General features: G+C 47.0%; 1 protein-coding gene across 4 annotated transcripts in view; it reads left to right on the top strand.

Annotated features, from left to right (window-relative positions):
- RADIL (Rap associating with DIL domain) overlaps positions 1 to 27,412 on the top strand; it is a 40,963-nt gene that overhangs the window by 11,934 nt on the left and 1,617 nt on the right. Inside the window, exons 1-14 of one of the 4 annotated variants that reach the window (XM_025173361.2) lie at positions 548 to 674; positions 1,547 to 5,312; positions 7,843 to 8,168; positions 8,731 to 9,408; positions 10,299 to 10,336; positions 13,995 to 14,155; positions 15,917 to 16,029; positions 19,847 to 20,084; positions 20,294 to 20,466; positions 21,263 to 21,413; positions 22,749 to 22,939; positions 23,171 to 23,588; positions 25,418 to 25,557; positions 26,974 to 27,113. In XM_025173361.2, the coding sequence (XP_025029129.1) occupies positions 5,207 to 5,312; positions 7,843 to 8,168; positions 8,731 to 9,408; positions 10,299 to 10,336; positions 13,995 to 14,155; positions 15,917 to 16,029; positions 19,847 to 20,084; positions 20,294 to 20,466; positions 21,263 to 21,413; positions 22,749 to 22,939; positions 23,171 to 23,588; positions 25,418 to 25,557; positions 26,974 to 27,113 (2,873 nt within the window). In that variant the 5' untranslated portion in view covers positions 548 to 674; positions 1,547 to 5,206. Of the gene's footprint in view, positions 1 to 115; positions 747 to 1,546; positions 5,313 to 7,842; positions 8,169 to 8,730; positions 9,409 to 10,298; positions 10,337 to 13,994; positions 14,156 to 15,916; positions 16,030 to 19,846; positions 20,085 to 20,293; positions 20,467 to 21,262; positions 21,414 to 22,748; positions 22,940 to 23,170; positions 23,589 to 25,417; positions 25,558 to 26,973; positions 27,114 to 27,412 lie in introns of those variants that run through there. The other 3 variants (XM_088148000.1, XM_088147999.1, XM_025173362.2) reach the window with 3 other exon arrangements.

The raw sequence follows: 27,412 nt of genomic DNA, 5'->3' as shown, positions 1-27,412 counted from the left end.
GTTTTTGTTCTTTCTCTTTTGCAGCGGTTCTGTGAACATCTGTTGTTTATTAGCAATTTGTCTCTTTTTTTGGCCTTCTGACAACACTGCATGGTTCTGCTTTCTTTCTGTCCAGCCACAACCCATGACGCCCTCCTGCGCGATGTTCTACAGGTCACCCTCAGCCATGTCGCCACCATCCAAAAGCAAATTCAAGCGACAAAGCCGGATATTCTCCCAGGTCTTGTACCGGACACTAAGCTATAGGGACCGCAGCTCGGTGGCCACTTATTCAGGGGCGAGCAAGGAGGACCCATCGGAACTGTCCACCCAGGTCTCAGCCCCTGGGGTTCTCAAGATCTTTGGATGCCACATCTGCGTGGGCACTCACTACAAGAGTGTCTTGGCGACTGCGAGCTCAAGTGCCCAAGAACTCTTGAAAGAAGCTCTTGAGCGGTATGGACTCAGCAGAGTAGATGTGGGCCATTATGTTCTCTGCGATGTTGTTGGGAAGTTTGCTGGCTCGGAAAACCAGTGGAAGATGGAAGGTTTGAGAATCCTTCGGGACAATGAGAAACCTCTTTTGATCCAGGACCTTTGGAAGCCCCGAGAAGGTTTCTCTCGGAGATTTGAGCTTCGGAAGAGATCTGAAGTGGAGGAGCTGACAGCCAAGGACAAAGATACCATCACAGCAGGTGAGGAACAGAAGATCTTTTGGGAAGATGATACTGCTGTCTACAACACTGAGATTCAGCCTGTACGATATCGTAAGCCATCATTGTGGTTTGTTGGGTTTGAGCATAGTGCGCAAACTGCTGGGTGTGTGTGTGCTATAAACATGTTGCTTAGACCTAGAGAATTGTGGTCATTCAAGCATCTACAATGAGGCAAACCTGGGTGTAGATGAATTATTCAGCCAAATATGTAAGCCTAGTTAAACCTATAACTAAGCTTTAGAAGGTATAGCTAGAGAGGTGAAGTTCTGGGACTTCCCACAGAGGGGTGGGATTAGGTTTTGGACTATGGGGGTGGGAGGGGAGAAGATCTGGGTTGAAATCTTTGCCTGGCCAGACGTCCTTCTAATTGGTTCACTATCCTAGTTTGCCCTTCGCCGTTGGTGCGAGTGTCAAACACAGCACAGGGCTCCTTAGAGGAAGAGGAAGATGCAAAGCTGATGGTTCGTTGGTGGAATCAGAAGGGAAAAGCCAAACACTGCATTGCCCCCCCCCCACAGCTCCCTTCTTAAAGCTGTGTTGCGCCATAGCAGCTACAACCTCCTCTTCCCTCCCTGCTCTTTTCATTCTCTGTCTCCTAAAACGTGGGTGGTTTGGGGAGCAGAGCACCGTGGCTGGATCCATTCCTTGCTGGTAGAGAAGGACTGCAATGCAGTGGCAATTCCTGCAGAGTTTATTCATAATGCTGCACTTTTGCATACCATAGAAACGATGCGAGATATTAAGGGCAGGACATTGAGTCAGGTTAATATTCTGAATATCGCACCGCGCTGTCGGTGGGAAGCAAATCGAGGCCTAATTTATTTGTTTCTTTGTTTCTATGTCCCATTTAGCTGCCCATTTCATGCAAAGCCACTCTGGGTGGCGTACAACATGGAATAAAATAACAAGTGGATAAAAACAAGCATTGTGAAAAGATAAGTTTTTATTAAAATAAAAACCTCATCACATTTTTTTAAAAAATTAGATTTTAAAACTATACAAAGCCCTAGTGGTTCTCTCACCTTTTCCAGGTACCTGTCTATAAACCCACCCCTCCTATGTGTTTTCCTTGCAGCAGCTAAAAGCAGCCCCTCCCTTGGTAACAAGTTATGGGGATATTTAATATGCAAGGATTAAAATCCAGTAAAAAAAAAATTCTGCTGGGCAGAAATAATTGAGCGTATTGTATGGCTACCAGTGACCCTATTTTCTTGGAAAAAATAAAGGACCAGCCTGAAAAAGGGGCAAATCTGAAAGAGGTTCCGAAGGATAAAAAATGTTAATGGTTTCATTAAAAAATGGTTTAATTGCTTATGATGAATAACTTTGCTTTACAAAGGAAAATTTGAGAACAAAACCAAGCAAAGCGTTGCAAAGACACATATTCTAATAAAAATATCTAAAATCAAACAGTAGATGTCAATGTATTTAAAAAAGAATTCTATTTCTCTATTTTTCACATGAATGTGAAAGACGGAGCATTAAGGGGCCCCATTTGTATGGTAAAAGTTAAATGACCCAAAGAAAGGACCAAAGGGAGTTTTTGAAAAATAAATAAATCTAAAGGGCAGCTTTCAGCCATTAAGGACTGTCCTTTATAATAAAGGACTGATGGTCACTATGCATGGCCCAAATTCCTGCTGAAATGTTTTTTTTTTAATATCTGTTGCTGCCTCAACTCTGTTGTGGTTCCTCCTGCAGGCTAACCCGTGTCACCAACATGTTCTTTGGGGACAGAGCAGCATCTGGCCCCCTAAATGGCCTTCCCTCAAGGTCATCCATCCCTTAGCCTGGAGGGAGGAGTGATTTGGGGTCCCTTCAGGTTGCTCCCAGGTGGAGCATTGACCCTCGAGGGCTACTGTGCCTTCCTGATGCTTTTGAATTGTGTGGCCTTTTTGGAGGATTTTTTTTTTTTAATGACCGCTACCCATCTTAGAATGAAAGGGGGGCAAGAGGAATGGAGGAAACAAATGGGGTGGGTGAAATTTTGGACAGGGATGCTGGAAGGAAACACCTGCAAAATTTGAATCTGCCTTCAGATGCTGTTCTGGGGCCACCAGAATGGCAAGAATGGTGAGAGCGCTTCTGGGCATGCAAAAGAGAGAGGGAGGCTCACCGGGGCTGCAGAAAACCCTTGCTTGGGGTTCTCTGGGTTGGCGGAAGCCAGTTTAGTCTACAAACTAGGTTTGGGTGCATCTGCTCATCCAGTGGAGTTCGAAGAGCACGATCTTTCAAGAGCAAGCCAGCTAGGCTGAAAGAGTGCAGTCTTTACACGAAGCAGCGTTGTGGCTTTGAAAGTGGGGGACGCTTGGCTGTTGTAAACAAGACCACCAGCTGTAGGCCAAGTCAAACTTTTCGGCAAAAATAGGAGAGCGGTAGGAGCCACGTTACGCCCAGAGACCCGGGTTTTTGTCTGAAGCCCGGCAGAGCGTCAATCCGCAGCAGCGTGGGAGGGAAATTCAGACCCGCAGCCCAGACAGAGAGAGGTATAGAAAGATTTGGCCACATCCAGGAAAAGTCCTGTGTTTGTTTTTCCAGAAAAGCTTGGGGAGTTTCGACAGCACCTAACACTAGCCTTCTTTCTAGTGTGAAAACTCCATGTTGTTGTTTTTCTTTCTCTATTCCCCCCCCCCCCCCCCGGTTTGGTTTTTCCTACGCAAAGTAAATACAGAAGGTTCCTTTCCTACCGATAAGGAAATCAAAAGTTGGGTTTCTTTAGTGGGAGAAGCTGGAGACGGAGTGCTGAAGTTCATTTTTTCTTAATTTTCACTTGAGCCTTTCTTTGGGGCAGGCTTGTTTTTTTTCTCACGGAACAGGAGGGAAAGGTTTTGAGATCTTTCAGGCCGTGGTTACCAACAGCAAAGGAATGGAGAAGAAGGCATCATAAGCAATGTGAATAATCCAGAACTTTTAAAAAGGATTTCTTACACGCAAGCTTTGGCATGTGCCAGATGGGGCATGAATAATGGCAAGCTACTTATGGGGGGTGGGGAGGACATGTATGATTAGATTTTTTAAAAAATGCATGGAAAAAGGCCCAATTTAGGTTGGGCCTAGAGGCTAGATGTGAAAGTGTCCACCTGTGTATTTCTCCAATTTAGGCATCTCTGCCTCTAACTCTCTCTAGAGATGGGATTGTACAGGTATATTTTCCCCCCAAGGAACGAATGGAAAGTAAAGTCCAGAACCAGCTCTATTATTGGACAAATGGGACAATCATGTCTGTGCATTATCTTCCCATGCAATGGGTTTAGCTAAAGCCATGAAGCTAGGTGGGCTTCAGAAGAACCTGTTGACCATTCCTGATCTCTGTATTTCATCATCTGAGTCCCTCTTGTGAGTTGCTTTTAAGAGGTCACGTTCTGGGGTAAAGTATGGGATCGACTTCTAAGGTGAACTGGTATTTTTTTTACAGATTATTTAGATCAGGAGAACGATGGAAGAGGAAAAGATAAAATATTATCTCTTTCCAGGCTGCCCCATCAAGTAAAATTGGAGCTCTTGTGCCTCCACCCATCCCATCTGGGGCTGCCTTAATTAGAAAAAATCAGAGCTTCCGATCTCAGCTTTGGCAAGTGCCTGGTCCCGTGATAAAGCTTTGAAAAGCTCAAAGATCAAGAAGGTTCCTCAAAGATCAAGAAGGACCAGTTGGGCTGCTGATGGATTGGAGGATCATTCCCATCCTCCCAACCGTTTCTGGGGATCAGGGTGGTTGTGGGAAATGCCAGTGGGGAAAAGATTTGGGGCAAGCGTTGCTACCCGAATCCAAACTCAACCATAGCTTTGCCTCCAGGCCTAGATGACGTTTGGTTTTCCAACTGCTCTTCCTAGGGGTACAGAATCTTCTTTAGGGTACATCTCAACCCTAAGGGACAAAAGTCCACATTTCCCTTCTAGACTTTGGTTTTGCTTCTCGGGAGGGAACTTTGGCCCTGCTGTATGGTGGCAGAATTCCACTTGCTACCAGGCCTTTTCGGTCCAGCTTGACCTGAAATCTCTTCCAGTTACTGCTGCAGAATATTCTGCTCTATTTGTCCTTTTTTTGCCAATCTGGAGACTTACAAACAGTCCCAGCAAGCCTCTCTGCCCCTTCCCTGTTCCAGTCACCTCTTTAAGTTTCCCAGCAAAGGGAAAGATAGTTTTTAAAGCAAACAAAAAAATGTATTTAAGAACTGCAAGACCGTTCCTCACCAAATAAGGTAGACTGCATGTTGGGCTCTAAGCCGTTTCCTTTATAAATGGGCTTGGAGAATTTTCTGGTCCTGATTTCTTGTTTCGTCCACAGAGAAGCTGGGTCTTTTCTTTCTTTCTCCATCTTCTGCCAAGGGGAAGAGTCCCGTTTCTAAATGTCATGTATGTCCGGGGAATGCGGATTTTTCTTTCTTTCTTTTTTTTTAAATCACCCACTGAGGGACTGTGAGAAAAAGCTGAGAAATCTCCTTTTGGGCTTTTGGTGGGGAAAATAATGAAAGCAGTTGCAGAAAACGGTGGTGCTCCTCAAGCCGAAGGTGATGCGCTGCCTCTACGGGAAGACGGCGGATGGACGGCATGAGAACGGATCACTAGGGCCAGCTGTTCCATTGGGCAGAGAAGAGAGGACAGATTTTAGGAGAAAAGGTGAATTCGCTCAATGGTTTGGGGGGTTTTTTGTTCTCTTGCCCCACCGTAAGGTTGGCGTAGTTGGATTTTCCACCCCCCAAATGGTCTTGGGGCTTCCTTCTCCAAGTGCCTACAGAGCCTCCTTGAACTTTGCTTCAATCCAGCAAGAAGGTTCCTTCGGAGGCTGAAGAGCAAAGATTTTAGAGACAGGAGTGTTTCACTCGGGGAAAAAGCGGGAGAGATGCTTCTCCTGTCTCTGGACAAGGCACACTGGACTTCTGCGCTTGCATTCACAAGCCTTGCCGTGCCCCATGGCAGACCCTCTCCCTCTCTCTCTCGCAGAGACGGTGTGGAGAAGTTAACTGTTTCTTCCCTCTGCGGCTAATGCGCAGAGTTCCCACTGCAGTCAGCAGGTCCTGTCGACCAGCCAGTGCGCCGGCAAATAAGCTTAGCTTAGCTAGAGAGGCTGAGACCCTGGAAAGCCCTTGGTTCAACTTTGCGGTAAGGCATTTATCCCCTCCAACCTTCCGTGGTAGAGGAGCAGGTCACGCTCTGCATCCCGGCTGTGGCTTATTTACTCTGATTTGGGAAGAGGGGAGGGGAGGGCAAGGGAAGGAGAGGCTTTTCCCCATAACATAAGCCAGCTGTAAAAGATTGCTGCACAAGATCTGAAATTTGGGAGGGGGGGTGTAAGAAGAAAGAGTGTAGAGTTGCAGAGAGGGCACAAGGCAATCTGGAGAAGGCTGCTGGAGGGGGGAGTGGAGAGGAATGTCATTTGCATGACCAAGCCAAATGTTTTTTTGGGGAGGGGCGGGGGGGTGATCTGTCTTGGAATATATTTTTGGCTTTTGTTTTGCTGCAGGGTTTGGGCGGGAGGCCAAAATGGAGAGCAGGAAGAGGGAAACATCTTTGCCCGGCTTGATTTTGACGACAGATGAGTCGTCCCCTCCTTTTCCTCCTCAACCATCCCAAACTTTTTTTTTTCCCTTTTTAAATTACGTATTTCCTGAAGTTAAAAATCTGCATGTCGTTGGGATTTGAAAGAGCGAAGAGGTCACAGGGGGATCCAGGTTAGCAGGAAAAAGGTAGAGGTCCAAGGATGTTCCTGATGAAATTGGCAGTTGGAGTTGGGTTTTTTTTAACGAGATGGGCGGTGACAAATTTGACATATAAATAAATAAATATATATGTAAATAAATAAACAAACAAATAAAAATTTATTTACTTGCGGGGGTGGGGGTGGGGTACCCACAAAAAGTGGGTGAAATGGGGTAAAACAGCCATCCAAAAATGACTCCAAGTTCCTCATTAGATCTTCTCCTTGGAATTATGCTTTTTTCATTTACTTTTAATTAAATTCAGACTCATGGGGTTTCTCATTTTGTTATCCTGGTATTTCCCACCAGACTTGACTTATATGGATTCTTTTACAATGAAAGAGTAAAATAATAGTAGTAGTAATAATAATAATAATAATGAATAATGGAACATCATCTAAATAATGAAAGGGCAATTAAGGGGCTGTTCTTTCCTAATTCTTTAATCACACTGAACTGAACATAAGAAGGGTCAGAGCTTGAAGCAGGAAGCTACTAGTTAACATTGCAGGGGGCCTTTAATGGACTGGACTGATCTGTGAATGAACATTGTACAAGTATCATGACCTGGATGTTGGGCCATGTGTGTTGTGATTTCAGCTGATTGTGGGAAAACACAGCCGAAAGGTTGCTCATTTCTAATGTGACATGACATTAATAAATAACCCAACTTGAATATCCAGGAGGCAGATGGGTATTGAGAATGACCTGATGTTCTAGGCTGAAAATCGTGCTGTAATTAAGCAATCAGTCATTAAGGCTATTGGGAAAACTGAGTAGGCTTTGTTAAGTGTATCACATTCATATGATTAGGAACGAGATAGACAGTTGAAGTTAAAATATTTGGGTAAGGAAGGCTTTTTTAGGTATAAAATCACCCAACTATTCTATAGAAATATTAAGGATGACTGAAATAATGTTTAGCACTGTTCTTCACAATCAAGGCTCAGAACTATAATTTACAGGAGTGGTCACTGAACTGAACTCAAGTCTTCTGGGGACTTCATGGACATGTCCATGACATTCTGTTGGCAATGATATGGAAGTCTTACCTTTGCCTTCTTCTTGGATGTCTTTAAATGCCCCAGTCCAGCTTGCGGTCCTAGGATCTCCTGATGCTTCCCATGCATCCTGCTTCATTTTTAAGATCAGCCAGCATCAGTGAGGTGCATCCATTTAGCTGGGCTGTAGTCCTCATTCCAACAAATTGGGAAGTAACACCGGTAGGGTTAGGTGTTCCTTAGGGAATTCCTTGCCACAAGAAGGGGTGAAGGCCAGCTGTCCACAGGGATCTCAGCTGTGTCTGTATGGAGCCTCCAAGGTTAGAAGAAATGTATCATGGGTAAGGGAAGAAGCATCCAGGCCCAGGGGGCAAGACAGGATGCTAGGTTAGATGGTGCAGATGGTTAGATGGTTCTTTCTTACCTTCCAAACTTCTTCTTCATCCCCAGGAATTAACGCCCAGGCCCGGAAGCTCCAGCGTAACCGGACCAAAGGCACTATGACCCTCTTGACGGCTTGCCACTCTTCGCCCCCCAGCCTTAGGCGCACCGTCAGCGAAACCAGCCTCAGCCAGGCAGGCCCACCAGAGGACCAGAAAGAGGAGGGCCCCCTTCGGCGGCACTACTCCACGCTGCCAGAGACCCTCCGGTGTCTGGAGGGGGTGCCGGACGGGCGGGCGGCTCCCGCTGAAGAGCCCAACGGAGGCAACAGCCTGAGACTCTCGCTCTACCAGTCCCCGCATCTTCTGCTCCTGCAGGGGTACAGCCAGCAGCATGTAAGTGTCACCTCTCACCTGAGGCAGCCTTCTTCAAGTTGCCCCCCACTAGATGCCTTGGACTGCACCTTCCATTATTCCTAGCCACCCTCCAAGTGCATTGGATAGCCATGCTCGTGATTCTTGGTGGCCAGGATGCTCCCCTATCCTGGAGTTCCTTAGACTGCAACAATACTTGTATTCCTCTAGCCAGGTTCTGTGACTCCCTCTCTCCAGGAGGGTTGGACTACAACTCCCATTACCCCCAGCCAGCATCCTTCCCTGTCCTGCTGTTCTCTAGACCCATTACTTATTCACTCCTCTCAGCCCCTTCCCTTCTCAGCCAGCATCCATCCTGGCCCACCCCAGAAGACATCCATCATCCCAGCATGTTTGGTAGGACCAGGGTCCTCCGTCTGTGTGTGGGAGGGAAGCTCTGTGTTGCTTTTGGAGGCCCTTCTTTTGGGCTGTGAAAGGGAAGTCCTCTCTGCAAGTCCCCTGAGCTTGACATGGGGGTCCCCCAGTCAGAACAGATTGCCCCGGGCTTGGCCCTTTCTACCTGCTTGTGTGTTGGACTCCGTAGGACAGTCTGGTGTACCTGCTGAACCGCGAACAGCACACAGTTGGCCAAAGGACCCAAGCCAGCAAGCCGAGCATTAGCCTTTCGGCTCCGGACATCCTTCCTCTCCACTGCACCATCCGGCGGGTGAAGCTGCCCAGCCGTTCTCACCACCGCTCCGAGGAGAAGCTCATCTTGGAACCCATCCCGGGCGCTGGGGTCTCCGTCAACTTCTCCGAGGTGGGAAGAACGGTCGTGCTCCGTCCTGGCGATCTCATCTCCCTTGGCCTCTCCTACCTGTTCCTCTATAAGGACCCTCTCAAAACTCAGCTGCTGCCCACTCAGACCCTGGTGAGGCTGAAAGCCATGCGTCGGGCTTCTGAACCCGAGCTGTCGTCAACCTGCAAGATGTGTGGCAGCCACTTCAAAGACAAGGCCTCCTCTTCCAAGAAGCAGGAGGGCCAGCCCCCCTCTGGCCGGAAGGGTGGCCGGAGGAAGCTGCAACTGGAATTTGACAAGGCCAATGAAGATCTCTTGCTGAGAAGAATCATCACGCTCATCGAACCCACAGGAGATGACCACAAGTTGGCACCAGCCTTTTTACTGTGTCTCTGCATCCAGCACTCTGCCACCCACTTTGGGCTGGGAGACTTTGGGCAACTGCTTCTCAAGTCAACCAAAATGATCCAGAAGAGTGTGTGGGTCAGTAGCTTTGTTGTTGGCTAAAAGGAGGAAGTGGGGGATAGGTAGGATTAACGATTTGGGCTTTGATGGTGGGGCACCTTTAGTCCTTGCCAGTTTCAGTCCTGAGTCTGTTTTCACCGCCTCTCACATCTTCTTCTGTTCACTTCCCCTCTCTCCGTGTCAAAATTTGCACGATCTCTGAATGCCATTTTTTCAGAAAATGCAAGTTATTTTACCCGGATCATGCTAAGATCCTCAGTTTTGTACCCATGCCACTGTAAGCCTTTATGGTGTGTGTCCTATTCTCAGAATACGCACTGTTTATCAGTTTTATACGCATTGTTTATCAGCTTTGCTTTCTTTTTAAAAGCCGTTCAATGGAAAGTTGTGGTTTGCACAACGGCTCGAATTCCGAATGGTTGTTTCAACATCAAAACACTTGCAGAGGCATCAAAGCAGCCTCTTTCAAATGCCAAATGCCCATTTCCAACTTGAAGCAACCGTTTTGAATTAACAATGGGGCATTTTGAATTCCAAACAGGTTGACGTTGAAATGCTTTGCATGCCCCTCCCGTACACCAAAGTTAAGTGCAGACACTGAACGGAAACTCCATTCTGATGGCCCCACTCGTTTAGGCAACGTGAATTGGGTTGGTCTTCTTAAAAATGTAGATGAAATCCTCGCTCATCCTCCTAACTGCCACCGGAACTGGAATGTGCGGGTCAAGCATGAAAAGAACACTGACTCTTGCACGTAATTTTTGCTGTTTTGGTTTACACACAATGAGACACACACACACACCCAGCCTGGAGATCAGAGATAGCTTTGTCTGTTTCTCTACTCCCTTATGTCACTGGCATATATTTTAATTTTTTTTTATTTGTTTTGGTGTGTTTCCTGGTTCTAGGAGAAAACAAACGAGCTTGCAGAAAAGCAGTCATTACAGTAAGTTTTCTGTATTCCTATTTCTTTCAAAAATGGGTCACCTCCCATGCAAGGGTGGGGCCCAAGATCTCTGAAGGATGGCATCTTGGCCTATGATCTTTCTCTTCAGAATCTTAAGGGCCTTTGGAAATCCCCTCCATCAAAAAAACATGTAGTTGGTGGCAAGACAAAACAGGGCCTTCTCTGTGGTAGCACCAGAATTTGGTCATTCCTTTTAAAGGGAGGTTAGATGAACTTTCACACCTGATGACTTTTAGACCATCAACAAAGAGCTTTTATTTCTCATGGCATTTGTTATTGTCCCTAGTATTGCTTGGCAATCTTCTCATGATGTCAGTCTGACTATCCATACTTTGTTCCCTAGAGTAACCCTAGAGATCTTGTCACGCACTACATCTTTGCCTATTAAAAAATCTTGCCCGTCTTGGTGTAGAATTTGCATTCCCATGGAGCAAAATTTAGGTTGGATTTTTTTGTTGTTGTTGCTTGCAACAGGTGACGCATGAAAGAGACAATGGAATCTTTTGGGGAATTGCAACCGCTATCAGTCTGTTTTCTTTGCACACACCGATCCCTCATCATGTTTGAGCAGCAGATGTTCACTTATCAGATGAGCAAATGTCCTTTTTTGCTGTCCTGTAGGCAAAGCTTTGATAGCAGCACCCCAAAATATCTTCCACAAGATCAAATAGCTTTGAGGAGACTCTCCACTCAGAAAGGTTTGAGTTATGACTGCAGCATTTAAAAAAAAAAAAAATCTAAGTGGGAAAAAAAAATCCACGAAAAAGTTAATCCAGAGTTTCCGGTCTTCCTTAGATAATTGGAGCACTCCTACTGGATAACTGGGGGGTGGGGAGGTGGGGGCTGTCCTTTTGGCAGACCTCATTGAAACGGAGAAAGAAGCCCCTGCGGTTTTATGTTTCATATTTCGAAGCCTCCCTTTGCTGGCATTTGTAAAAAGACTAATGATCTGATACAGGGGAGCAGTGATAGAACACAGCAGGCATGAGAAAAGAGCTCGTATTTTAAAAAGGGATAAATCTGAGCCAGCAAAGAAGAGGAAGCATCAGTGCTGTGTAGGGATAAGGGGAACATTTTGGTGGGGGAGACCCAGATTCAACCCCCACCCGGCCTTGAAGTTCATTGGTCTAACCTATTGTGTTGTTTTAGTAGAGATGTGAAGGACTGTACGGGCTCCCCCAAGAATTTCCCTATTTTCTTTCTCCCCTGTGCGTTCACCACTCTAGCAGACAGGGTAGGACCCTTGAAAAGTAGAGGCCCACCTGTTCTGCAGAGTTCTCTGCAGAAAACAAATCCCCGCTTTACTTCCGCTCACCGGTCATCCTAATTTCCAGCTGAGGTTTCTTTTAACTCTCCTTGCCTATCAGGGCGATGGATGAGCTGTCTAATCGGAAGAAATGCTCTCTCCCAGCATCCAATCCCACACATGCTTCTTGGTGGTCAAGCTGATGACCAAGGAATGGAACGGACTTCTCCTGTGCTGGCTGAGCATTTGGGGAGAGGTAATTCCAGCTCCTTTGGAGGTGCACAAGGGCGACTGACGTTGAGCTCTAGGGCATGTCTCCCCTTGCAAACAGGAGTTGGAAGCCTAGAGAAAGAGCTAGGCTGGCCTCTCTTTGCAGCTGTTTGCCACCCAACGTTCTTCTGCTCTTGGCTTACTTCCTTCCATTAAAAAACCAGATGATATTTGGAACACAGTCTTACGTAGGTCCTTCCAGAAGCAGATTCCCCTTAAGTTCAAACTGGGATGGATCTCAGAAGAAGCATGCTCCAATATTTGGGTTCATTTCTGCCCCTATTTTTCTTCTTCCTCTTCCTCTTCCTCTTCCTCTTCCTCTTCCTCTTCCTCTTCCTCTTCCTCTTCCTCTTCCTCTTCCTCTTCCTCTTCCTCTTCTTCTTCCTGGTGGAATTGCACCACGGGCCCAGTGTGAGAGCTATGTTCGATTGATTGCTCAAGTGGCTGTTGGATGACAGAACTCGCTGGGTTGGCTTTGTGTTTGTCCTTAACCCACAACCCAACATACTTCCCAGGGTGGTGGTTGGGGAGAGATCTGTGTCATCCCAGGACAATTGTCTCGTGCTGTTAGGAAGCATGGTCTACCAATGAAGTCATTTGAGGAGAGAAATAAATACAACCAGCGCATTATGTTCTGCTCAGGCCAACAGGGAGAGCAGAAACTGTTGGAAGACTGATAAGCTGAAAAATAGGCCAAAAGTGAAGTGGAAAGATTGTAATTTGGCTCCCCATAGAAGGAGACAGCTTGGGTGGCCTTTTGAAACCCTTTTCAGTCCCAGGAATCTGGCAGCAAAATGACCCAGTTCAAGCTGCATTTGAACAGGCAGGCGATGCAGGACCCTACAAATGGAAAGTGGGCTTGGTTTGTATAACTCCCAGTGCAGAAATTGCAATGTGATCTCTGCAATAGTTTGGACAGCTGTGAGAACAACACATCTGTCTGCAGGCACCAAATAGGGTGGGATCTGTTGCCCAAACTGGTTGGCTCAGCACAAAGTCATCAACAGAACAACGGTTCCTTCTGGCCAGTCCAACAGCCAGAAGCTGATGGCCTGGGAAGACTAGAAATCGTCTTCAATTTTGCAGTTTAGGAGAGTAAGTCAAGAGGAATGGAGTTTGTTGAGGTTGATAATCGAGAAAGACCTGTCGCTTCACGGCTGTGCGTGTACTTTTCGTTCGGAAGGCCCTCAGTTTAGTCTGCAGCATCTCCTGGTTAAATTGCCCACGTAGCCGAGAAGAATAATCTTTGCTCTGAGAGTGCTTGAAAGGGCAGAAGGAAACATTCATCCAAGTTTTAGCAACAGTCCCCCTTTGCTAATGCTTTTAGAAGCCCAGAGAAGAATGTGTGATTTAAAAGAAGTCAGGCTAGAACTTTTCGATCTGTTCCTCCTAGTTTTCTGACTTTGCAAAGTTGAATGTTGCTTGTAAGCCATGGTCTGTCCAAGGGGACAGATTGTCCAAGGCAGATCAGTAGGTGGATGCTCCATATTTATATCAGGGGTGCACAATCGGTGCTCCTCAAAAGCCTTGGATGTGTCCTCCCTGATCTCCTCTTGCTCCAGGCTCCAGCTCCTTTGGGGAATGTGCCCCCCAGCACACAGGCCCTTTGAATCCCCAGTCTTCTATTCCCCATCTTTGCTCTCTGGATTGCAGAGAGATGATCCACTCTGTCAGATTAAGCCCTCTTCATCCTGGACACATTGGGAGGAGGTGAGCTGGTCCTGCAGGCTATGCAGCTGCACAGATCTTACTTTATCTGGATCAGGAGAGGGCAGCCTATGTGCAAGTGAGATCCATAAATAGACTTGCAGTTTTGCATGAGAAGCTGGGATGGTCAATCCATTAATTGCAAGACTCAGTTCATTTCCATCAGGGTTGTCCTTGGCTGCAAGCAGGCATAGAGGCAAAAATCCCACTGGGGATTGAAGTAGGGAGAGGCAGTTCTCACCCTTCCCAACCCACTGCCTTCCAGATGTGCTAGGAACACAACTCCCAAAATAGGACCAAGTGAGAATGCTGGGAGCTGTTCTCCCAGCCCATCTGGAAGGCAGGTCCAGGAGAGCTCTCATAGCCAGGTTAGACTCCTTGGAATGCCTTTTAATTCTTGGTGTGTTTTGTCAGCCAGGATCCAGTGTCGCTTTCCCGGTTTACCATCACAGACCTTCTGCCCGACCTTCAGCATGTGCTATTCTGGATGTCCAACTCCATCGAAATCCTGTATTTCATTCAGCAGAAATCCCCCGTTTACATCCAGAACATGGAAGAGGAGCTGGACATCAAAGGTAAATGGTGGGATGTCCATTAATAGATCTGAGGTGTCAATAATTGCTTCCTTGAAATTTGGATAGAACTAGAACGTCAGGTGGAACCTGACTTTAATCCAGTGCCATTTCTGGGGGTTGGGGAAACTGGTGGCCCTCCAAATATTCCTGAACTACCCTTCCCTCCATCCTCAGCCAACGAGGCCCATGGTGAGTGATATTTGAGCTGCTTTGCCCCTTGGTTTTATTCACTGCACCCCACCTGGAGATCTGTTGTGGTTAAATTGGGATTTAAGGAAGCAAAGAGCTCAACATTTTGGAGGGTCACTAGTTCCCTCTCTTTGCTGTGCAAACAACTCTTTTATGGGCCACCAGCTGGACCATGAAAGGTCATAGAAGGAAAACACAGGCATCTTTTTGCCCAGCAAAGAGAAATCCCCCCTCAGATTAACAGAAACAATTCCCAGTGCGAGGAAAGCAAACTCAAATTGGATGAAAACTGTCTAATTCCTCAGCTGTGTGACCTTGTGTTATCTTTCTGCTTCTCCTCCTCCATGCCCAGCTTCATCCCAATGGGAAAAGTAGAGCAAGCAAACCATGTTCTGGATGCCTTCCATGTTTTTGTCCTATCTCAGTTCCCATGCTGATAGTACACCAAAGAAGGTCAGGCAGGAAAATTCAAGCTCCGCTATGGTTTCCAACCAAAGTTCAGATCCTCTAGCAAAAGAGGAAGGTCCTGGCAGAGTGAAAGAGGGAGTGTGCTGAGGACGGTGGAAGGAGGAGGTGATAAACTCCAGGAAATGTAGGACCCAGGTCTCCTTCTTGACTTTCCCAAAGGAATAAAATCTTTGGAGCTATGTGGAAGCACTTAAGGATTCCTCAAGTGGATCCTTCAGTCTGGGACTTGCCTGTCTTTAAGTCCCAGATTGAAGAATCCAGCTGAGGAAATCTGACTCTGAGCATTCATATCTGAACTGGCTTGTTTTCTTCTTTAGTTTCCATTTATATTGTGAGTTTGGCTTGTTCTTGAATCTCTGCAGAGCACTTAGAAAAGTTAGGGGAAGTGAGATAACAATAACAGGCAACAAATTTAGTTTGTAAGTGAAATATCATCATCAACAACAGTAATAATAATAGATCATGATCATAACATGGGCTCGAGTCTTGGTCCTGGCTGTCCTGCTTGAAACCACCAAGGAGAACTGACCCAGTTGAACCATGCTTCATGCATATGGAAGTAACATATCAGGGATAATGTTGGTCTAGAACAGTGTATCTCAACCTTGGCCACTTTAAGAGGGGTGGACTGCAACTCCCAGAATTCCCCAGCCAGCCATGTTGGCTGGGGAATTCTGGGAGTTGAAGTCCACCCCTCTTAAAGTGGCCAAAGTTGAGAAACACTGCTTTGTCTAACATTACAGGTTCTTTGATCACCTGTTCTTTGGTCACCTGTTCAGATCAATTCTGGGAACTGAAGTCCACACATGCTGGCTGGGGAATTCTGGGAGTTGAAGTCCACCCCTCTCAAAGTGGCCAAGGTTGAGATACCCTCTCTAGAGCAGAGGTGGGGAACCTGTGGCCTTCTGGGTATTCCTGTACTATATTTCCCAGCATCTTTTCCCCCTTTCTTATTTCCCTCCCTCCTCAAAGTAGAAAGCTAGCATCCCAGAAGGAAGAAAACTTGTTTTCTAAAAGCGGGGCTGCGGGTTGAGCTGGACTGATCCCGAAGCAAGTGTCTACCTAAACCTCCATGTACGGGTTGCGTCTTTCCTCTCCCTCCAGGTTCCAAGGAATCTCTCTTCTCCTTGACCATCACAGCCAGCGAGGAAGCCATGACGGTTCTGGAGGAAGTTATCATGTACACCTTTCAGCAGTGCGTTTACTACATCTCCAAGGTACGTCAACCCAAGCTGGCTCCAGGGAGCAAGGGGAGTGGGGGTTTGGCTGAGGTTTGGCCACTGGATCCTCCTCCCCAGCTAAATAGTTGGCTAAAACAGAACAGTGTGTATTGCAAGGAGAAAACTGCCCACGTTTGATGCTAGCTTTCTCCCTGCAAGTGAGTAGAGGAATGCCCGCAATCTAGAGGAGTTTTGGAAAACGGTGATTCTCTTGTTTGGTCTGAAGAGACCACAGTCACCTCTGTTGCGAGTGGAGAACCCAGCTTAGCCTTGATTTTTCACTAGCTTGAGCAGAAGCGGAAAAGAAATGGTTTAACCCCACCACCACCACCACCAACCGGGCCCATGGATAAGGGCTTTAACCAACAGGGAGTTCATTTTTGATCTCCCCAAGATAATTAAATTTGTCTATTTTGGGGGCATTTCCCAGTTGTATCTTTTCTTCTCTTTGCGACTTGAGGACTCTCTCGCCTCGTTCCACTTCAAAAGTTGATTCTAGTGCATCTCGCTACATTTCCAGCCTTTTGCTTCTTGCAGTTGCTCCCCTCCTCTTTTCATCTGCACATCAACCTTGTGAAGTAGGCCTGGCAGAAGATGGTAAGCCGCCCAGATGGCTGGCTGGAAGGAGGAACAAAATCCAAGCCTCATTTCACTCAAATTCAGCAGTGTTTAATCCAGCGATTGGAGAACTGGGCTTAGTGGTTAAAATGTTTTTAATCGACGTTTCCTTTTAAAGAGCACCCCAAGCAGCTAACAAAAATAACTCAAAGCAAGAGTTTACGAAGTGCCATCTCTGTTTAAAACAAGATTTTAAAAAATTACACTCTATGGACTTAAAAGACAATACTCTGCAGCTGGCGAAGACCGGGAACGATAGGTCTGCAGGCTCTAGTTCTCTGCATGTTGCAAGCTAGCATGTCAGGGAAAGGATGCTAAGAGTTTGCTGGGCACGGGGAACTGGGGAGGGTCTGGGAAAACAATCTCCAGCTCATTCCAAAAACCAGCTCGTTTTGGGGAACGTATAGACTAGATCGGCATGGATAGCGCAGCTGGAGAAGAGAGGAGGAGGAGAACTTCTCGGTCCACCGATGACAGTTGGGTTGCACGGACGGCTGCCCTGTGCCCAGAGAAGCGTGAAAGTGAAAGGGTGAAAGCGCCACTGCCCGCGTGGCTGTGCTCCCCCTGCAGTGCTCCCCCCAGCTGAACTAGCCATGCCGTCCTAACTAACCACAATGAACCACAAAAAACAAAGAGCAAGCATTCTACAGCCAATTTTTCTGCGAAGGGGCAAGCCAGCCGCTGCCTTATAGTCTACAAGCACCGTTTCGGAGAGAGGAGTTTCATTAGGGTAAGAACACTGGGCTGGCAAGTGCGGAAGCTATCAATTCAGCCAATAAAATTCCTCGAAGAACCCGATTCGGTCGCGTGCCACCTCCTCTTGAAGCTTTTCTGGGATCGGGATCGGCGTGCTGAGTCAGGAGCAAAGAGACCCGGTTTGAGATGCTTGTTTGGCCACCAAGCTTTTGGTCAGGCCTGTGGACACTGCAGGACCGTTGTGTAGATAAAAGGAAGGGAGGGTAAAGATCTAGGAATATGTAGAGAAGTAAGGAAGATGACCTTGATGCAGGCACCGTATCCTAGGCAAAAGGGGCTGAAACACTTTTTAAGCCCAGAACATTGAGATATAAGATTTGGAAGTCTCTCAGGTAGACACCTCCCTGATTCACTGGAGTGTAAGAAGGAGAAGAAGGTTCAGCACCATCAGGCTTGCGAGATTCTGTTATTCTAGCCAGTTTCAATAGATGTAGTTTCAGTCTTTCTATGGAGATGGTTTCCTGGTTTGGTCTACCTAGTGGGGCTGGTAGAATATCATCCCACACTGCTGGAGGAAAGGGTGGGAGAGGCCTGCAAAGATGTTCATGAGTGGGGTTGAAATCCCCAAATGAGGGCTAAACAGCTATGCCTGACCTCTCCATTGCATCTTGGGCTGGAGAAAAAGCAAAACACAGATGCTTTCGAGCAGAGTCAGAAGCAGGAGGCGTTGAATTGGGTTGGGAGCGCAGCTCAGGTAGATGGGAAGGTGAACGCTGGGGAGATGCTCCTCCTGTGTTCCCTGCTGTGGAGCTCTCAGTATCACATCTGGGTCTTGCCTAGGCGCAAGGTCAGCCCCACAGGTCTCTAACTGCCTCCTGATCTTGTTTCTTTGTTTCTGGAAGAGGGGAAATATATTCGGGTTTTTTTATGCAGCAGAATTGCTTCTCTCTTCTGCTGTCTCTGCCCCATCAAACATCTGGGTTGTGAATTCCTTGGGGAGAAGCCTTTCTCATCCCCTCTCTTCCTCTCGCTTACATTTCTGCTGTGCGGCAAAAACTCTGGTTAGATGGCGTTCCCGTCCAGAAAAATGTGCTCTGAAATCCACTCCGGCCCCCAAGGAGAAGGGATCTCTGGTTGCCATTTGAACAAGAGGGGGAAGAAATTTAAACAGAACAGGCAGTGTGCAAGGGGGAAGAAAGGAGACTTCTGTCTGAAGGACGGGGTGATGTCCTGCCCCAAGGATGAACTATACAGTTTCAGGGATTGACTTCTGGCATGGGGTGAGTCTTGAGCCTCCCCCAACTTGGAAAGCTGCCCAGATTTTTCTCCTTTCACATGTTCTTGGTCTTTCCATCTCCCTCCTTTCCTTGTGGCATAGAATAAGTCAGTTTTCCAACAGCCTCTCCCGTATTCTCCAGTTGGGCAGTTCCCTCCAAGCTGGACCAGTGAGGAACAACATGGAAATGTTTTGCTGTTGTGTCCTACTGGAATGTGGCTTCAGTTTCCTTGTTTAATCTACAGTACTGAAAGCTCTTGGCGGTCTACAACCCATGTCCAGCCCTACTTAACCTTTCTAAGAATAGTCAAGATCAGCTAGGTGGTACTACCTGCAAGATTTCTTAGTTTTTCAGTCCATATCATTTATGCAAAGACATGGGATCTAATTCACTTCCACACTGCAGAAGTGAGCCATCACCACTGATGGTTCTCCAGATGTTCCTGCACCATGGTTTACATCAGCCACAGCCAGCAGAGCCAGTGGTGGGGTGCTGGAAGCTATAGTTCAACAATATCTGGAGGATCACAGGCTACCCAACAAGGGTTTGTATGTACCTGCCTGAACATTTAAGACCTGCAAGGAAGAGGATGCGAGAGAGAGACGTTTCTGCTATGGCTCCTGGAAGGCAACCCTGCTTGCATTTGCAGATTTACCAGTCAGCCTAGCCACGATCTGTTGCCCCTTGTAAAAAATCTGTGCCTCTCTGTTACGATGGGATGGTTACAGTGCGTTACTCTTTTAAACAATCTTAGTTTTCTTTTACCCTAGGGTTTTCCGGTGTCTTTTATGGATCCAAGCCTGCCCTGAGGTCCTTAGGATAATGCATGGGCTAGAAACATTTTAGTAAAATAAATGAACAGAGACATTTAGTGCATGGTACAGCTTATGATTGTCCTTTAAGCACACAACCAGTGGCTCCAACCAGAGAAAAAGATCTTGAATAGCTTTTTCCAGCTCAAAGCCTGGCTTTACTTCAGCCAGATTGTAGCCTACAGGTATCACGAGGAGTTCCCCAGGATGGCAAAGCTGTGCTGGTCACACATTGGGGCAAGATTCTTTCCCCCAGCCTAACCCTCAGTAATTTCTTTGTGAAGGTGGAAGCAGATGTTCTCTGCAAGATACAGTGGCCTACATGAGGTGCAAGGAGGGTGGAGCAGAAGATAATAACCAGAAACCATAAAGAAATGCTGGTTTTCTTCTTTCTCTCCTACCCTCTCTCAGTCTCTGTATGTGGCTTTGCCTCCTTTGTTGGAGTGTGACCCCTTCCAAAGTGAAGGCCGGGACAGTTGGCTCTCCTCACCCCTGGTGCCTGAAGAAATCCGCAAAGTGGTGCTGATTTACCAAGCTGCCCTGGACCTCCTCCGTCAGTACAATGTCCACCCTGAAGTCACCTCCCAGATGTTTGCCTACCTCTTCTTCTTCTCCAACACCCTCCTCTTCAACCAGCTCATGGAAAAAGGTGAGTTGCTTTCCACAAAGGCAGGAACAGTTGGCTCATCCTTGCTTGGGGAACTCATAAAACCATGGGGCACTTTGCTCTTTCCCCCAGTGAGCCTACAACGCAAAGATGGCAGTATCTGTCTTTTGCTTTTGCGAAGCTTGAGGAACTCTAAAAAATATATTGGCCAGATGTGGTAGATCCATCCCTGTTCTTGTTCTCATGTCCAGGTTCTTCTCTGGGCTGTTTCCACTGGTCAAAAGGTGTCAGGATCCGGACCACCCTGCGTCTTCTCCTGGAATGGGCCCAGAGTGTGGGCTTTGGGCCATTGGCAGACCAGTTCTTCAGCAAGCTCTCCAGCATTGCAAGCTTGTTAGCTATGCCAAATTCTCAGCTGCTGCAGGTGAGTCTGCAGAGGAGTGAGCACTGCATGGCTGACGTTTTGAAGGCCACACAGTCAGAAACATGGGTCAGCTCACAACCAGGTGTGGCTGGCTGCTTAAAATAGTGAAGGGCTGCCACAGACATCCAGAAGTTCTAGGATGGGGAAGGTTTGGCATGCCCATCTTCCTAGACCAGCTGGTTTGACATAAGACAACATTGGCTTCAGGCACTCTTCCATTGAGGCCATTCACCCTCTTATCAAGATGGGTCATGGATAGACCTTTCGGTGCTGTCCCACAATGCAGTGCAACACAACCAAAGGGGAAGGCCCAAAAATGCCACTCTGTCCTGGCATTTTTGGGACCCCAGACAGCTCCTCCGGCCTAACTTGCATTTTGAACTCCAGGAAGCTTTGTCACAACCAGAGTCTTCTAAACTGATTTTTCAGCAGCACCCAGCCATGCTTGATCTGTCGTCAGCGAAGGCCAAAATGTGGGTTTTCCATGCGCAGCCAGGCTGCTAGAAATATGTGTCACCACCTTGTAAATGGGAAAAAAAGTTCCCACTATTTATAACACCTTACAGGGTTATAAATTTCTGCATTTATAAATGGTGCTTGTTTTCTTCTGCTGCGATATTTTTCTTAAAGAATATATTCAATTACTGTGTTTGCTCTGGCTTGCAGTGGGGCTCTTTCTGGGGAGTTTTTCAAAACCTGCATGTTATCATGCATGAGATGAGCACAACTGACAAAACTTAGAAATAAGCAGAGTTGAAAAAACAGAATTTACCTGACGCTTCCTTACTTTGCTCAGATGACCTGGCCAGTCTTGAGAAGTGAGTTTCCTGCCTTGAACGCAGCACAGCTCAATCACGTCCTGACCCAGTACCAGGCTTCATCTGCCATGGGGTGCATTCCTGCTTGGCAACCCAGCAACAATGATGCTCTTGCAGCTGTGAGGACAGGTGAGACTTGAGATGATGTGACTGGGCTGGTTGACCTGGAAAAATTCAGGCTAGAACCGTGGAGAAATTTCAGCAGAGATCCATTAACATGTTCTCCCAAACCTGTTGGCTACCAAGAGAAGCTGAAGTCTTAGTTAGCGAAATAACATGGCCCTCAAAGGGGCACCCTGGGGATCATCCGCAATGCCCCAGCATTCCTTTATTGAGGATGTGGGGGAAAACAGCTGGATCTTTTCTACATTTGTGAGACATTGAGGCCAAATGGGTGCCACTCAGCCTGGCAGATGTTTATAGGCCCCAAACCTCCCTCCCAAACTGGATCTTTGGCACTGCCCACTTTTGGACTTGACATGGAGTGCAAAGCTTGATGGGGTGTTGAGTTGATGGATGTTGTACCCCACACAATGTAGGAGCAATGCACATGGCCCACTCCAGCCTCAGTTTGGCAACCCCCTCAAAAAAAGCATATGTTCCTTGAACCAGGATTGATTTTTCCCCTTCAGGATGGCACAAATCAAACACTTTGCCCTTTAACCCCCTTCCAACCCTCCCATGCCTAACAAACAAGGGTTGACGTGCTGTCCTTTGCCATTCTCAGAATCCAAAAATGGGCCTTAATTTTTCCATACTGTGGATAAAGGTCTGCAGGATTCAGTTGGGACCTCGGGAAAGATCTAACGTTTCTGTGTTCTTTGTTCTGGGAAAATGTTCCCCTCCTTTGTAAGCAAAGGTTATTTACCTTTTATTTATTTCAGAAATGCATTATTAGATCGTTATTTATTTGGTATTTAATTTATTTAGCAGCACAGGATTCAGATAAGCCTTCTGGGGTCTTAGAATTAATGATTCCTCAGGTATTTTGACGAATCTTGTGTGAAGTGTGCCACTCTTTGCCGGTTTTTGTGCAAGGGAGCTCATCACAACGCTTGACTCTCCCCTTAATTGTCTCAGTGCGTGAATGTCAGCTATTTCCCAGGGTGTTCTCATGCCAGGGGAAGCGTAAAAATGATAAGATGACAGAAGACTGCTGTGATGGAAAAGATGTCTTCCCCTTCCAAAGAGAACCTTGGTAATAACTATTTCCATCCAGGGATAATTTTGTGTCAAATCCATAAAAAGTTTTTTTTTTTTTAAACTGATCATAGCATTTGATGGGTTTTCTTCCATCGTGGAAGAGCTAATGTGGAGAAAGAGCACATAGTAGACACTTTCTTGCAGCGTCATGGAAGAGCATTCCCCAACCTGGTGGGTCCAGATATGTTAGTCGGCCTTGGAGGGAAACCTGATTCAAGCATAGATTGAAATAAAATTGTTGGATGGGGGGTGTCATTGCAGATGATATCATGGAGTCTTTTGATAACCATCCCCCTATCATGCTGCCCACCGGAGGGTTCAAGGTGGACCTGGAGACTGATCAGCTTGATGACAACGTCTACCGGCATCTCCTCTACATCCGCCATTTCCTGTGGAGCCTACGCAGCAAAAGCCCCCACTCTAGTGACTCTCTGGAAGCAGAACCCCCAAAGGTAACCCCACTTTTCAATCTGGATGTATTTCACAAATTAGATTTTGCCTTGGTCTGCATAACTCAGCAGAGTTATGAATCTTATAAAAGTATAGTTTCCTTGGAGTCCAGCTGGGTTCCAAGGATAATGTGGGGCATCAATAGAAATGTCTTGGCGAGGGAGAAAACCATAAAACAATCCTTTTATGGGGGAAGAGTCATTTTTCTTTGTTTTCATACCTTTTTCTTACAGACTGAAACGGTCAGCTGCCAAATGACACCCCCAGGGGAGTCCGAGACAATAGTTGGGTCGGTGGGGAGCGCCTTTGACTGGACGGATGGCAGGCGGACGATGAGCTGTGAGAATCCAAAGATGGAGGGGAACATCTCCCTGGTCTCTGGTACCAACGGATCCATCCCAGATTACGGGACTTGTGAGACACAGCTACCGAAAACTCTCCAACAGCAACATCTTGAGGGAACTAAGGGAAAGAACGGGACCAAGGCCGTCACGATGTCCATCGATTCCTCTTGTTTGCTGACCCCACCCAATACACCCCTGATCTCTGACTCCACTGGTCTTGAATCGCCCCCAGAAACGGCTCCTAGGAAGGACATCCCAGACCCTCGGAGAAATGGACTGAACGGCACCCAAGCTGCAACCCAGGAAGGTATGAAGGGTTGTTCATCAGGGTTGGATGGTGAATGGTTTGACCTTCACAATGAGGAAAATGCTGAAAGGAAACCTTGATTTAGTTCCGGGGGTCAGGATCCTTGCCCAGAATGGCACTGTTGCAGAGGCAAGAAAAGCAAACGGCTGGAATTGTACTCTTGACTTCTAGATGGATACTGTGCTTGAGTTTATCCATTGCATGAAGCTGTAATTCATTCAGTTGGGGTTTAGCCTCAATGCATGGACTCAGCCAGGAGAAAGATTTAAGCCAACCCGGGTACCAGCTGAGACAAACCAGTGGTGGGGCTTTGTGAATTTGTGCTCCTTTCTCGGCAGTTTTCTGCCCATCGCCTTGCAAGATTGATTCTCCATATTGATCAGTAGCTTTTTCTAGTGGCTCTTCACCTACTTGCAAGCTACAGCTACAGAGTTCATTTTCTTACCTTCTCATTCTACCACGCTTTCTGACTGCCACGGGGAAGACGCTGCTTACCTCTCGGTTTGCAAAGCAAATGTCAGTGGGCAGGAAGGAAAAAAGGAGACCCAGGGAGGTACAATCCCTTGTATGGTTCAGGGTTGATTTAGCTCCAACCCTGGTGAAAAACGAGCTGCTGATGAAGGTGACTGAAGTTACCAAATTCTCCCCAAGCCTTCAAGGCTAGAGCCAAGGAATGCAAATGCATTATCCTGGTCCTTCTCCTTGGAGGATGGAGGCAGCTGGAGAGGATTCTTGCCAAGTTCATTTGGAGCAGCAGAATCCAGCCTCAAGGCTGGAGACAGGTTTGGTGGCTTTGGACACTCCTCCAAGTTTTCATCTGAAAAGTTCTTGTTTCTGTAAAAAAAGGAGGTTGAAGTTGAGAAGCCGGTCAACCCTTCTCTGGCCATGGTGGAGCTCCAGCTGACCCGGGCCTGCCTGAACTCCAACTTTAGATTGTTTGAAAGTTCATCCCCATTCAGAATCCAGAGGGTTTCCTCTAAACCCCACGCTTGTGCTGAAATGGCCCCGAAGCAAGTCAACTGCATGATACATCCCACAGGCAGATCAAGTTGGGCGATCCATGCTGGGGAGGTAGGAACAGCAGCATTGTTGGGCCCCTCTGGGCAGCTGCTGAAGCCACTGGGTGCTCAAAGTAGCATCCCACTGGAGCATTGTGGGAAACTTAACTTGCAGGACCCTGTGCTTTCAGAAGGCTGCTGATGTCCAGCACCGTGAGCACAAACACAGGGGGCTTTGACAAGAGTGATCTCCAAGTAGCCAAGGTAGAATCAAATGAGTCCATTCAAGACCCCCAAACCAGAGATGGTCCTTTGACTCCTGTTCCCACCTGGCAGGAGGAACCTGGGTGCCAGGGTTTTCAACGGTTTCCCAGCAATGTGCAAAGATTTTATGCTTTGGGGGAGCAGCCAATCTGGTTTTATTTAGGCATGCTTTTTCCAAACCGCTGACATTATTATAGCGATGATGATTACCTGCTGCTGCTTTTATAAAAATTGCTGGGCTAATGCTGCTTTAGCTCTGGGCTATTTTAAGCAGGGGTGGGGGCTTTGTACTCTGTATCCCACTGTGCTAATCGTGCCTGGAGCAGCCTTACCCATCTTAGGAGAAAAAGGGAAGAGGAATGAAAATGAAAGGCAAGAATAGAACACAACCCTCTCCAACCCTGTGGGTGCATTGGAGCAAATCTCAAAATTCCCAGTGATTGCGCAGGTTAGAAATCCAGCTAGATCCAGGTTGGGGAGGCTGGATTATGGGATGAGAAGGAACTGCCAAGAGTGTGCGATGTTCATAAAAGTACCATCTGGCCAAATTGTTTTTCTTGGCTTCAGGATCTTCTCCCACACCCTATGACTTTCCTACGCCTGCTTCTTCGAGTCGCAGCTCAGCCACGGATGATTTCTGCTACGTCTTTGTGGTGGAGCTGGAAAAGGGGCCCATCGGCTTGGGAATGGGACTGATTGATGGCTTGGTAAGTAGATTTTCTGGGTTAAGAGGGGCAAGGCCTCTTTCAGAACAAGGATCACAATGGTCTCTGAGTGGCTTCCAGGGGCCACGCTCCCCAAAATGTCTGGGACCAAGACAAAGCCCACATTTGATTTAACAGAAACATCCTTCCATTTGAATTACATCAATGAAAGACAATGAATTTCACAAATTAGATTCTGCCTTGGTTTGCATAACTCAGCAGAGTTATGAATCCTATAAAAATATAGTTTCCTTGGAGTCAAGCTGGGTTCCAAGGATAATGAAAGGCTTCCTTCCATGTCTTTCCTCCTGTGATGGTTTTGGAAAAGATTGGGGTCCCCTCGCAAAGCTTGGTAGGAGGCACCTTTGGCCCTGGGGCCACATGTTGGGTATGTCCCACTGCTTTAACTTAGGTGTTATAATCAACTGGTCCTGAAGGAAGTTGACAGGAAGAATCTTCAGTTACTGCATGGTGTCCTCTATAAATAAGGTGGAGCAGGTATAAACAAGGCATACTGATCTCTTCTCCCAGAGAGCATCAGCAAAAATGTGCATCTCTCTAAATCAGAGCCAGAGATAGAAATTTAACAGACCTCCAGTCTGGCTTGTCTGTTTTCCTTTTGCTAATGGATAACCTCCAGGGTCTGTTAGATCCTTCTTGGTGAGAAGCGAAGCTTATGAGCTTTACCACATTCTAGCTCACCAATGAAACAAAAGTCACTGAGAAGCCTAATTTTGGGCCTCCTCACAGTGGCATCTATTTGACCCTTCCAAACTTAAGTTCTGGCATTTTGAGAGGAAAAACAAAATGGTCTCCTTTAGGCTGGCCACCTTCCACATCTTTGAGAAAGTCCCATCATCTCTCTGCCAAGTTGTCATAATAGTGTTCTCTCTAGCCCAGTGTTTCTCAACCTTGGCAACTTGAAGATGTGTGGACTTCAACTCCCAGAATTCCCCAGCCAGCAGGGCTGGCTGGGGAGTTCTGGGAGTTGAAGCCACACATCTTCAAGTTGCCAAGGTTGAGAAACACTGCTTTGTCTAAGATTACAGGTTCTTTGATCACCACTGGGCTAACAGTGCTCCTTCAGAAGCTATCTATAGGGGACAGATATTCTGAACCTTCTCTTCGCACCACAAGAGTCTTGCAATGTTCTTATGTGAGGATCAAGTTGTACAACTGCTAGCCCCACTTTTTCTCCCTCCTGTGAGAGTTCCAATCCATCACACATGGAGATTGCTGGTTTGAGGAAGGACTTCAAAAACCATCTGTTTTCGTAAGGAAGGATGGAAATAAGGTAGCACAGAGGATCTGCAGCTTCTCAACCTCAACCCCTTGAGGCTTTTCTCTACTTCGCTTGTGGTCACCTGGTATACCAGGACTCATTTATATTCCTCTGCTCTTCCCTGACCTCTTCTGCAGCATACCCCTTTAAGTTCTCCTGGGATCTACATTCGGACTTTGATCCAAGACAGCCCAGCGGCCGCAGATGGCAGACTCTCCATTGGGGACCGCATCCTTGCCGTCAACGGCACAAGCCTCATTGGCTCCGATTATCAGAGGTAGGGGCAAAGTAAGGCAGATGGATTTTTCAGTACAAAGAAGCCCGTGTGTGACATTGACTTCTCTGTGGCAGCTTTTGACAGAGGCTTTGGGAATTATAGTTTGGACTTCTTTGGAGGCAACCAAATTTGGGAGCGTGCTATCCCAAGGCCTGTGCTTGCTACGGGGCATTGATTTTTCCTTCCTTTCTCTCCAGTAGAAATACTGAACGTTCTTGCAAATCTTGGGTCTTGGGGTAATTTCTTATTTCCTAGGCTATATGTAAAAAGAAGTCAAACTCCGTACCCAGAAAACCCAA

The sequence above is a fragment of the Python bivittatus genome, unplaced genomic scaffold (assembly GCF_059951505.1).
Source record: "Python bivittatus isolate LINGU-HERP-01145 unplaced genomic scaffold, Pbiv_v1 ctg000560_np1212, whole genome shotgun sequence".
Taxonomy (NCBI): Eukaryota; Metazoa; Chordata; class Lepidosauria; order Squamata; family Pythonidae; genus Python; species Python bivittatus.
Note: the sequence above shows the minus strand (reverse complement) of the source record. Positions and strands in the feature narration are given on the sequence as shown.